The sequence below is a fragment of the Heteronotia binoei genome, chromosome 18 (genome assembly GCF_032191835.1).
Source record: "Heteronotia binoei isolate CCM8104 ecotype False Entrance Well chromosome 18, APGP_CSIRO_Hbin_v1, whole genome shotgun sequence".
Lineage (NCBI taxonomy): Eukaryota > Metazoa > Chordata > Lepidosauria > Squamata > Gekkonidae > Heteronotia > Heteronotia binoei.
Genome location: NC_083240.1, coordinates 13,165,681 through 13,177,841, shown reverse-complemented (window position 1 = coordinate 13,177,841; position 12,161 = coordinate 13,165,681). Strand labels below are relative to the sequence as shown.

At 47.1% G+C, this 12,161-nt stretch overlaps 1 protein-coding gene across 1 annotated transcript; it reads left to right on the top strand.

Annotated features, from left to right (window-relative positions):
* The first annotated feature begins 1,173 nt into the window (after positions 1-1,173).
* Positions 1,174-11,602, top strand: PEX10 (peroxisomal biogenesis factor 10). Its single transcript, XM_060259653.1, has 6 exons — positions 1,174-1,387; positions 3,080-3,160; positions 3,266-3,672; positions 5,123-5,298; positions 7,900-8,035; positions 11,414-11,602. The coding sequence occupies exons 1-6, from the start codon at positions 1,279-1,281 to the stop codon at positions 11,480-11,482; spliced, it is 978 nt and encodes a 325-aa protein (XP_060115636.1). The 5' UTR covers positions 1,174-1,278; the 3' UTR covers positions 11,483-11,602.
* Positions 11,603-12,161: the final 559 nt, after the last annotated feature.

Below are 12,161 nucleotides of genomic sequence, written 5' to 3'. Positions count from 1 at the left end.
TGATTTTACAGCTGACCTTGTAGGCACTGCTGTTTTATTTTGTGGTTAGCAGTTGCTGGTTTCCATGTTTTTAAAAGCTGTTGCTGACGCTCTTATTTCCAGTTACTCTTTTATTCCTTTCATGGTTCTAGTTTATTGTCTAGGCCCCTTTGAGATTAGCTTAATACAAACAGGCTCGGTCCCTCACCCCCCCCCCCCCGCGCTCCTGAATTAAATGTCAATAACTAGCCCCCATGCGGAGGAGTATATGCTCGAACTGTCCCTATTTATCCCTTCAGCTGATTAATTAATTTGCTTAATTGACTAATGAAACAAGTGAGATAATTTCGATCTCTCTCTCTCTCTCTCTCTCTCTCTGTAGCCGTTGCTATAACAACCGCTTGGCAAGGCGGTGCTATGGCAACACTTCCGTAGGGCGTGCGTAAGGTAATCACGTGGTGTCTCGGGGAACGATGGGAAAGTCCCTGAAACTGCCGGCCGGAGTTTTCGCCTTGTAATGGCGCCTTAGAGATTAAAAAAAAGTTAAAAGGTAGTATCACTTCCGGCTCAAATTAGATCGCCACCATATGCGGGGCTAACATTGAAATAGAAGGTCGTTCTACTTTTAAAGTGCTTTTTCCTGTTTCTTTGAATACGTTGTCTCAGTGCTGTTAAGCATAATCAAATATTAAATCTGTTGACTGCCCTTTTTATAAGTACCCTAGGAAAAGGCTGCTTTCTAATTTGATACGTTCTGCTATATTCTAAAAGTCATTTGAACAATAACCTTAAATGTAAGTTTCTTTTGAAAGATCTTATTCCTGAAATTACTGATGTAGTTGCCAAATTTATTGTGGAAGTCCTTAAAAGTTAAAGAGAATTTTACGTAGTGTTGTTTTTGTTCTTGTCTGAAAGTTTAAATTTGATGGATTCTGTATTTATTGACTGGATTGTTACCCATTCTGTGCGACTACTATTGATATACCAAAAATGCTGGTGATATATGATGATGAAGAAGAAATCTGTTGGCTGCCATTCTATAAAAACAGGGGAAAACTTCTTTCCTAAGCAGAAAAACGTTTCACCCTAGCCTAGAAACTTGAAAGGGGATGGGGAAACGGCGGGGCCGTTAAAAATACAGACTGTCGATTAACCAACCGAAGTCATGATTGCTTTGCCACGTTCTCTAGGGCTGCTTCTCTTAGTCCTGGAGACGTACATTTTTCGCGCTGTAGAAAAAACGGGCTGTGACGTCACGGGAACGACGGAAGTAGGCTTCTAAGGGGCCTGACTCCAGCGATGCCCGTGGAAGCAGGGCCTGCGCGCTTGGTGCGCTCCGCTCAAAAAGATGAAGTGTATCGAGGGGTCTTGAAGAGCGGAGCGGGGGCTGCCCTGGGGGGACTAGCTGGTGAGGGAGAGACTCCAGGTCGGGAGATCTGGGGGTGGAGTCTGGGGAGGGACCTCAGCAGGGCATAATGCCATAAAGCCCCCCCTCGGAAGCTGCCACATTCTCCAGGGAACTGATCTCTGGAGATCTCTTTTAATTCCTGGACAACTCCAGACTCTACCTGGAGGGTGGCAACCATAAATGCGGTCTGGGTGGGAAGTCCTGACCAGAATTTCATGCTCTTTATGGGCACATGTTCACTGTCTTTGCTTTCTGTGACAGACAGCTTGCCATTGGTTTTAACGCTTTTAAAGTTTACATTGGTTTCTCAGTAATCCATACAGCAACCCTGCAATGTCGACCCGTTTGATAAGCCCCTTATGTATGAGAGTTATGTAGGACAGCCCTGCAGTGTAGGCCAGGGATATTGTTCTTTCCTTGCAGACAGGAGTGGTGGGCTCTTGCTATTGAGAAAGTGGCTTGACTAAGCTAGTGTTGTGGGCATCAGACTCATAGCACCACACTGCTGCAAATGTGCCAGTTACTTTCTCTCTTAAGATAGAGCTAAATCAAAGGGTTTTTGTGAAGACAAAATGAAAGAGGGAAGAATGGTGTGTACGCGAGCCTGAGCGCTTTTGTAGAAGGACAAGGTAACATGATAATAGCCTGTGGCAGTGGTGAGATTCCAGCCTTGAAATACCTAATTTGTAGCTCAGCCTCAAAGCTTTAACATTACTCCAGCACCTTTTCAAACATTTTTCCTACTAAGAAAGCACTCAGAAGTCATACACACACTCCATCACTCAGCCTCATCTGCTACACAAAGTTGTGAAGCTTAAAATGCATAAAAAGGAGGATCGATTATGCCACCCTGAGGCCACTGGAAAAAGGAATAAAACATCCATTAGAATAGATGGATAGGACAAAAAAGATTAGCATGGAATAAAATGCAAAAAAAAAAATCCCTTTGAAGAACAGTATAAGAAAAACAGCAGCAAATAAAACATGAGAAACAATGAATGCCATTGGTGTAGCCTTGTTAGCCAGCAGTTGATCAAATCAGCAAAGAGTCTTAAAGACTACTTACTGCCTGTGTCACAATACATTCTTATGTGAGTCAGAACTAATTTTGCCAGATATGCAAAGGAAAATGAAAGCGCTACAGAGTATGAGCTGTGCATGATATTCTTTCCTAAATCATAGTTCCAGAGGGTAGCTGTGTTGGTCTGCAGTTGAAAATCTATATTCAAATCCAGTAGTACATTAGAGACCAACAAGATTCTTGGGATATAAACTTTCAAGAGATAAAGCTCTCTGAGAAAGGAAGTGTCTCTTAAAAGCTTATGCCCTAAAAATTTTGGTCTCCAAGGGGGTACTGGACTCAAATTTAGCTGTTCTTTCCTAAAAAAGTCCAGAGGGGGTAGCTGCAGGTTTCTTACAGCAGAAACAAAAAGCACCTTAAAATTTGGTGGTGGTTCTAGTATAAGTTTCCACGAATTAGATCCCATTTTGCCTGATATAAGTTCACCAAAACTAGAATAAATATACCATGAGATTCCTCTCTATTTCCTCTAAAATGAGTACTGTTTGCCCTTTGTTCCTCTTTTAAAAACTATTTCCCTCCATGGGGAAGATACCCTGCATATTTTCAGAGGCATGGGACTCTGGTGAATAACGATGAATAAATATTGCTGGTTTATTCTGGTTATCTAGGTGCTAAAACCTGGCTGGAATGGCAGAAGGAAATCGAGCTGCTTGCCGATGTGAGTTTTTTCACCCTGACTACACTTTCAGGTAATCTTGTCATCAGCTGTTGCCAGTAATTAAAGTCCCTAGTAAATCTTCCCAAGTTTGTTGAAGAATCATCTCTGTAGGCATTCCACCTATGTTTTCCTACAGGTTACCAAACACTCGGCGAAGAATATGTCAACATAATTCAAGTAGGCCCATCTGGGAAAAGAATCCCTTCTTTATTTCGACGGGCCATCCTGATCTCTCTGCACACCGTCTTGCCTTACTTGTTAGACAAGGGCTTAATCCACCTGGAACACGAACTTCAGAGAGAACCCGATGGGACGCAGGCTGTGCAAAGACCCTCCCCCTGTAGACTGCGAGGCAGGACTTTTGTGCGGAGCTGGTTACGGAACCAGATGCGTGGGTTGACTGAGCAGCAGAAGAAACTGCTTTCTTGGGTGGTCTATCTCCTGAGGCATGGCATCCCTCTTCTCCGTCGGTTGCACCTGAGCATCTTCTACCTGCATGGCGTCTTCTACCACATGTCTAAAAGGATAGCAGGGATCACGTATGTAAGTATCTGCCAGTTTTCTGCTTTTTTCTGTGTCCTGTTTTGGATTAGAAAGGCATGTTGCATTTAGAAGACGATGACATTGGATTTGTATCCTGCCCTCCACTCTGAGTCTCAGAGCGGCTCACAATCTCGTTTACCTTCCACCCCCACAGCAGACATCCATTGAGGTAGGTGGGCTGAGAGAGCTCTCCCAGAAGCTACCCTTTCAAGGACAACTCTGATAGCTATGGCTGACCCAAGGCCATTCCAGCAGCTGCAAGTGGAGGAATGGGGAATCAAACCCAGGTCTCCCAGATAAGAGTCCATGGACTTAACCAACTACACCAAAAGTGTCTTAGTCTCTGTGTCTTCCTGTTCAAACAATTTAAACAACTTTTACTGTCCCAAAGATAAGGGGTTGGTACTTTGCGGTTGGCATACATTAGGAAAATGTAAGCCATGATGCTGTTTTCTAGGGTCCTGTTTAGTGGGGAGATGCTTTGGCTCAGTGGAAGAGCCTTTGATTTCTCACCTTGCTTCTCTTAGGCTCGAGTGGACTACTTGCTCATGGCTTCCCTTTCTCCTCAGCCTCCACTGCTCCCCCACCCCTGCCAAGTCATGGATCCTGCACCATCTGGGGGCTTTAGGGGAATAAATTCACAAAGCTGCCTTGTGCTTAATCAGACCTTGGGTTCATCAAGGTCAATGTTGTCTACTCCAGAGGTCCTCAACCTTTTTGAATCAGCAAGCATGTTTGGAATTCTAACACACAGGGTAAAGGGCACTGCCACAAAAGGGGCTTCTGTAGTTTACTTTCAGGCATACAGTGAAGATCCTTGTGTTGCGGTGGCATCTGCTGCCAAAGCAACGTTTTCAGAAATCTGTACAGCCAATCAAATCTCTAATGGGCAATCAATAGCTCTGCTGAGCAAAAGCCCCGCCCATTTTGGCAGGCACCGGGAAAGGTGTTGGTGGGCTTATGGCGCCAGTGAGCAAGAGCTTGGGAACCTCCATCTACTCTGACCAGTGTTCCCTCTAAGTTGAGTTAGTGTGAGCTAGCTCACAGTGTTTTAGGCTCTGGCTCACACATTTTTGTCTTAGGTCAGGAAAAATGGCCCCAGAGCATTCTATGCAGTAGCTCACATTTTTAATGGCAGTAGCTCATGAAGCAGAATTTTTGCTCACAAGACTCCACAGCTTAGAGGTAATATTGCCTCTGAGTAGCAGAAGTTCTCCACGTTCCCAGACAGAATTCTTTCACATCACCTACTGCCTGGTACTTATAACTGGAGACACTGGGGATTGAACCTGGGACCTTCCGCATGCCAAGCAGAGGCTCTTCCATTGTACTACAGTCCCTCCCATAATGTGTGGAGTGTCTTCTGATTGCACACATTCTTTATTCATATTTGCTGCTCACCTGAAGTGGATCTAAACCAGGTGTTGTTTGGGCTTCCCTCCCACTCCAGCTGCGCTTTGCAGGATGGGCAGGAGATGACCAGAACATCCGATCAACTTACAGACTCCTTGGGATCATTTCCCTTCTGCATCTGGCGCTGACGATCGGTACCCAAGCCTACAGCTTCCAACAGAGACAGAGGGCGAGACAAGAATGGAAACTACATCGTAACCTTTCCTATCAGAAGTACGTGGCTTGTAAGAGATGTGAAATGGCGCCTTTTTAGCCAGTCCTTGGAAGGCAGCAGCCCGGGCACAGCTGGCACCACAGGGGGTAACAAGTACTGTCAACCGGTACCAATGACAAGGTCAGCCCTTGTTCGTACATGGATGGGAGAGTCCGTGAAGGAAGTCCAGGGTTGCAGCCACAGGCAGTGGCAAACCACCTCTGAATGTTTCTTGGCTTGAAAAGCCTACGAAGTCACTGTAAGTCTTCAGTGACTTGACAGCACTTTCCACCACCACCATAGGGATCGAAATCAAGTATCAACTATCACTGTTTGCATATTAGGCCACACACCCTGATGCCAGGCCAGCCGGAACTGTGTTCCTGTGCATTCCTGCTCGGAAAAAAGGCCCTGACTGCACCTGAAATTACAAATACGGGGCTAATTAATTAACACAAGTAGCTTATTTTGATGGTATTATGAGTTTTTAAAACTTGGGGCTGCCAGGACATAGAAGAGATGTTGGTGTTCTTATTTGCCCAGAGGGCAAAAGGAATGAGGGAAAGTGAGAAAAAACTGGGACGGAAGGGAAAACACTTCCCTGTTAAGTAATAGCTTGGTTTGGATTATGTTTCAGAGCCTGTCGCTGTCTTTGGCAGCAGTTGTTTTACAGTCATGAGAGCGAGAAACGTACTCTTTAACTATTGAGACATCTTCGGATTGTCTTTCACGGAACCTTGACAACAAAAGTACTTTGTCTGCGGAGGATACCGCAAGAGGAACTTTAGCACAAGTCTGAAGTTCTCCCGGTGGCAGGGCCCTGACAGTTATTACAGACGTAGATGGTCACTGTAACTATGTTCCATCCAGTTGCAGCCAACTTAGGGCAGCCCCTTGCAGTTTCCAGGGCAAGAGACAAACAGGTGGTTTGCCATTGTCTGCTTCTGCATAGCAACCCTGGACTTGCCTTGGTGGTCTCCTATCCAAGTACTTGCCACTCCCGGCCCTGCTCAGCTTCCAAGATCTGATTAGGCTAGCCTGGCCCAACCAGGACCGGGCTGTTCTGCTGTTAGCTGTTGTCCTTTTTATAAGGAGACACAAAACAGGATCTTTGTTTTGGTCATATTCAAGAGAAACTGGATCAGGGGAGGCCAAACTGCAGCTCAGGAACCACGTGTGGCTCTTTCACACATATTGTGTGGCTCTCGAAGCCCCCAGCGCCCTGTCGGCCGACTTAGAAAAGGCATTTGTTTCTTTAAATCGCTTCTCCAAGCCAAGGCAGCCAGCAGCTTTCTTTCCAAGCTGCTTTCTGTTTTCTTTCTGCATCTCCCATCCCCCCCCCCCCATCTCTTTTCCTTCCTGCCTGCCTTGTGGCTCTCAAACATCTGCTGTTCATGTCTTGTGGCTCTCAAACATCTGACATTTATTCGATGTGGCTCTTACGTTAAGTAAGGTTGGGCACCCCTGAACTGGATTTTCCCTAGTTAATAGCAATAAATATATCACTAGGAAGGGGGTTTCATAATTTTTTGTAGCAGAACACGCATACACCACAACGTGCGCACACACACACACACACACAGTGTAGGGGATAGATTGTTTTAATGACGTAATTTCTATATAGATCTCAAGAGCCACCATAATTTGGTATGCGGAATCACAAAACGTGTAGCCAAACAAATCCAACCAGAGAGGATTGTGAGGCACTCCAAAGGGATCTGTTGAGGCTGGGTGAGTGGGCGTCAACGTGGCAGATGCGGTTCAGTGTGGCCAAGTGCAAAGTAATGCACATTGGGGCCAAGAATCCCAGCTACAAATACAAGTTGATGGGGTGTGAACTGGCAGAGACTGACCAAGAGAGAGATCTTGGGGTCGTGGTAGATAACTCACTGAAAATGTCAAGACAGTGTGCGTTTGCAATAAAAAAGGCCAACGCCATGCTGGGAATTATTAGGAAGGGAACTGAAAACAAATCAGCCAGTATCATAATGCCCCTGTATAAATCGATGGTGCGGTCTCATTTGGAGTACTGTGTGCAGTTCTGGTCGCCGCACCTCAAAAAGGATATTATAGCATTGGAGAAAGTCCAGAGAAGGGCAACTAGAATGATTAAAGGGCTGGAGCACTTTCCCTATGAAGAAAAGGTTGAAACGCTTGGGACTCTTTAGCTTGGAGAAACGTCGACTGCGGGGTGACATGATAGAGGTTTACAAGATAATGCATGGGATGGAGAAAGTAGAGAAAGAAGTACTTTTCTCCCTTTCTCACAATACAAGAACTCATGGGCATTCGATGAAATTGCTGAGCAGACAGGTTAAAACGGATAAAAGGAAGTACTTCTTCACCCAAAGGGTGATTAACATGTGGAATTCACTGCCACAGGAGGTGGTGGCGGCCACAAGTATAGCCACCTTCAAGAGGGGTTTAGATAAAAATATGGAGCACAGGTCCATCAGTGGCTATTAGCCACAGTGTATGTGTGTGTATAAATTTTTTTGCCACTGTGTGACACAGAGTGTTGGACTTGATGGGCCGTTGGCCTGATCCAACATGGCTTCTCTTATGTTCTTATGTAACCCAGTCCTAGTGGCAGGAACTTAACCTCATTTTGTTTCTCACAGAATCCAGCCTGAAGAGACCCTTCTGGCCCGCAGTTCCCGCTGCACTCTGTGCTTAGAAGAGCGGCGACACACCACAGCCACACCCTGCGGCCATCTCTTTTGTTGGGAATGCATCATGGAGTGGTGCAACACCAAGGTGAGTGGGGAAGATTCCTTGTCAGCTAGGCTCCAGGGCTCTTCTGCACTTCCTGCAGAACTCCCATATGCAGGCAGCCCAATATCTCCAGACACGTGAATATCCTTTGCAGAGTCCTTACCTAGTGCTCTGCCGCCTTCTTGCAGTTCGGTTACCGTCTCCTTCGTGATTTGCTGTGTCCAGTTCCTCGGCCTAACCCCTTGGAGGTGGCTTAACACACTCCTTGCGGAAGGAAAAGCGGGCTTGCAGGTGTGGGGGGATGTTCCAGGGCCCTCCTGAGATCCTGCAGTTTCAAATTGTGTGGGGGGGAGATAGCACAGCTGAACAGCACCCGTGGCTTTGGCATGCAAGAGTTCCATCTGCAGGGAATTCTTTGCCTGTCTAAATATTCAAAGCTGAGATGAAGCCTTGGTACTTTCTGCAGTGTTTTAACAGACACCACCCAAGCAGACGTTGAGTCCTTGGACAGTCAAGTATGTTTTTATCCCACGCTTCCTTCCTGTAAGACGCTCAGAGGTCATTTAATTTAAAAAGAAATTCTTTTACATCCCACCTCCTTCCCATTGGAGACCTGAAATGGCTTCCTTTCTCCCGTTTTATCGTCACAGCACTGTGAGGTAGGCCACAGCGTGAGTGCCTGGTAGCACCTTGGCGGAGTCTGGACTCGAACCTGGGTCTCTCAGTTCTGAGTCTTGACACTAACCATTGCACCTAGGGTTGCCAGATCCAGGGTAGGAAGCTCCTGGAGATTTGGGGAGGACAGGGACCTCGGTGGAATACAGTGCCCCAGAGTCCAGCCTCCAGGGGATCCATTTTCTCCAGGGGAACTGATCTCTGCAGTCTAGAGATGAGCTGTAATTTTGGAGGAATCCCCATGTCCCACCTGGAGGTTGGTATCCCTAGCCCCATTGGTAGTATACATCTTTTATCCTGACTACTCTGTGAGCCGTGGGCTGAGTGGTGCGTGACTGATCCAAGGTCATCCACCGCAAACTCCTTAACCGTCAAAAGGAATTGTGGCCACCACTGGTTTCATCCCTCCCGTTTAGTAAAGGGCAGTCTCTTCGCTATGTAGTTCCTCTAGCTAGAGCTGAAAGCGTTCTACACCACGTCAGACCATGGGTCCCTGCTTGATTGTCTGCTCCAGAGGTCCCCAACCTTTTTGAGCCTGTGGGCACCATTGGAATTCTAAGATGATGGGTGCAACCCACAGAACTGCCGCTGCAGCTTGCCTTTTGTCCGCAGCAAAGATCCTTGTGCTGTGGTGGCAACTGCTGCCAAAACGACGTTTTTAAAAATCCCCACAGCTAATCAAATCTCCAGTGGCCAGTAAGAAGTCTCGCTGAGCAAAAGCCCTATCCAGCCCCACCCACATTCTGAAAACACTTGGCAGGTGCCCACGGGCACCACGTCAAAGACCCCATTCTACGCTGACAGGCAGTACCTGTCCATGGTCTCAGAAGAAGACTGCAAATTTATACCCTGCCCTTCTCTCTGAATCAGACTGAGTGGCTTACAACCTCCTCTATCTTCTCCCCCCACAACAGACACCCTGTGAAGTAGGTGGGGCCGAGAGGGCTCTCCCAGCAGCTGCCCTTCCAAGGACAACCTCTGCCAGAGTTATGGCTGACCCAAGGCCATTCCAGCAGCTGCAAGTGGAGGAGTGGGGAATCCAAACTGGTTCTCCCAGATAAGAGTCCGCACCCTTAACCACTCCACCAAACTGGCTCCGAGTCTGAGCAAAAGTGCCCTTGTCGTCAGTGGAAACCGGAGTTTGGATCCATTCTCTGTAGCCTTTTTGCTGCCAAGAATTCCACACTGTCTGTTGAAGAACCAGCAGCTAAGAGGCAAGATGCAACTTGCAACTTCCTACAGTAGCTTAAGTCAGCCCCGAGGAGCGTTTCTGAGTCTTTGGAACAAATGCATACATTATCCCCAGCAGGCATACTTAATTCTGCATTATAGATGCCACAGAGGCATGCATTTTGTACTACCAGAGCGAATCAACATAATAGTTTTGATCGGTAACAAAACAGGACTGCACAGACTCCGGCTCAGGCCTCCCTGCTCAAATCAGTCTTCACACGAAGACGCGCGTTTGCTTTTCGGAAGTTGTCATGCTTCCTTTTAACACCGAGAGCCTGTTTGGTGTAGCGGTTAAGCGCATGGACTCTTAGCTGCGAGAACCGGGTTCGATTCCCTATTCCTCCACTTACAGCTGCTGGAATGGCCTTGGCTCAGCCGTAGCGCTCGTAGTTGTCCTTGAAAGGGCAGCTGCTGTGAGAGCCCTCTCCGCCCCACCCACCTCCCAGGATGTCTGTCGCGGGGGAGGAAGGTAAGGGAGATTGTGAGCCGCTCTGAGACCCGAGAGTCAGAGTACACGGCAGGGTATCAATCCAATATCATCTTCATTATTATAGTGGGAGGAGGGAGAAAGATGTTTGTATGGTAGAGTTGCCAGCTCTGGGTTAGGAAATGCCTGTTGCGGAAGGGGCGGGACCTCATCAGGGTAAACTGCTGCAGAGCCCACCCTCCAGAGCAGCCATTGTCTCCATTTTGGACTTCAGGAGAGCAGTCATAAAGGGGGAGCTCTCCAGGTGCCACTTTCAGGTCAGCAGCCTTAGTGTGTGGACACAGACATCTCAGTGGGGAGGGGAAATCAAAGACCACAGGAGCAGGAAGGCAAGAGACACAAGCAGCAATGGAGTGCTGTGCTGCTGTTTGTAAGTCCTCCTTTGGGCTTGAACAGGGCACCGAAAGACATCTCTGAGACCCTGTCCCTGTATGAGTCGGCCTGAGCTTTCTCAGCCCTGAACCGTGTACGCTTTACCTTCATACAGATAGCAAAGGAGATAGCAGGATCTTGCTGGGCTGGACATGAAGTCATCACAGGTTGACTTTCCATGGGGATAAAAATTCTGCCCTATAAAACTACATACTGAGGGGGGGGGGAGTGTTCTAGCTCTACTAAACACTAGTTTAGGGGAGGGACAGTAGCTCAGTGGTAGAGCATCTGCTTGGGAAGCAGAAGGTCCCAGGATCAATCCCTGGCATCTCCAAAAAAAGGGCCCAGGCAAATAGGTGTGAAAAACCTCAGCTTGAGGCCCTGGAGAGCCGCTGCCAGTCTGAGAAGACAATACTGACTTTGATAGACCCAGGGTCTGATTCAGTATAAGGCAACTTCATATGTTCATATATGTTCATAGTTCTGTAGGTGGTTGTAGATCCTCCCATAGGTGGGCCCAACCTGCTGGGCTTACCGGTATTCTAAAAACGTAAATCTGTTTCCTGTATTGGGGGGGAAACAGTCATTTCAGCCACCGGTGGACGATGTTTAGGACTGTTTGCATCTAAACGTTAGTTTTGCTTCTTTTGTAGGCAGAGTGCCCGCTCTGCAGAGAGAAATTCCAGCCACAGAAGCTGATTTATCTGCGCCACTACCGGTAACAGCCAGATTGTGAAGCATCGGGAGCCAACAAAAATGCTACAGCTTTTTTCCTCTTTTGACCAAGTGCAAGACTTTATTATTTTTTAAAATATTAAATTGTGAAAACTAAGCTGCCAAAACACTTGAGTTTCACTGCTTATGCATCTGTCAAGTTACAAATAAAGTCTTGGGGAGGTGTGGGGAGAGGGGTCCTTCAACTGAAACAAAGTGATGAGCATTTTTAAGCTGTTGCTGGCATCTTCCGGCCACACAAGATATGTCTCTGTGCCTAGGATGCAGCTTAAGATACTAAGACTCTTTGCTATTCATAGCAACATTTTAGAGCGCCTTTGCAGTCAGACTTCAGTATCCAGCTCCGATAGAGGCACACAAACTATAGCTATTTAAGCCCCCGGGGAGCGCTGGGGGGTGGATTTTACAAGCTACTCTTGAGTTTTGACTCAGCAGACGTTCGCCCAGCCTGTGTCGTTTTCATACTGTAAATGCTTTAATGTTTCAGAAATTCAGATCTGGATAATCTGAAACTGCATCAAGAATGGAACATCTTAGCTTTAATGCAGGCAGATGTGGGAAAGGTGGCAAAGGCAACTGCCGGATTGTGTAAGGAAAGCAAGCAGATTCTCACCGGCCTGACTTTCTGCATCCTCCCTTCAGTCCTCCAGTACCCCGAAGCCAGAT

Coding starts and splice junctions, on each gene's coding strand:
- PEX10 (XM_060259653.1), top strand. CDS start 1,279: ATGCCCGTGGAAGCAGGGCCTGCGCGCTTGGTGCGCTCCGCTCAAAAA. Junction 3,161..3,265: donor CACCCTGACTACACTTTCAG/GTAATCTTGTCA, acceptor GTTTTCCTACAG/GTTACCAAACACTCGGCGAA. Junction 5,299..7,899: donor CGTAACCTTTCCTATCAGAA/GTACGTGGCTTG, acceptor TGTTTCTCACAG/AATCCAGCCTGAAGAGACCC.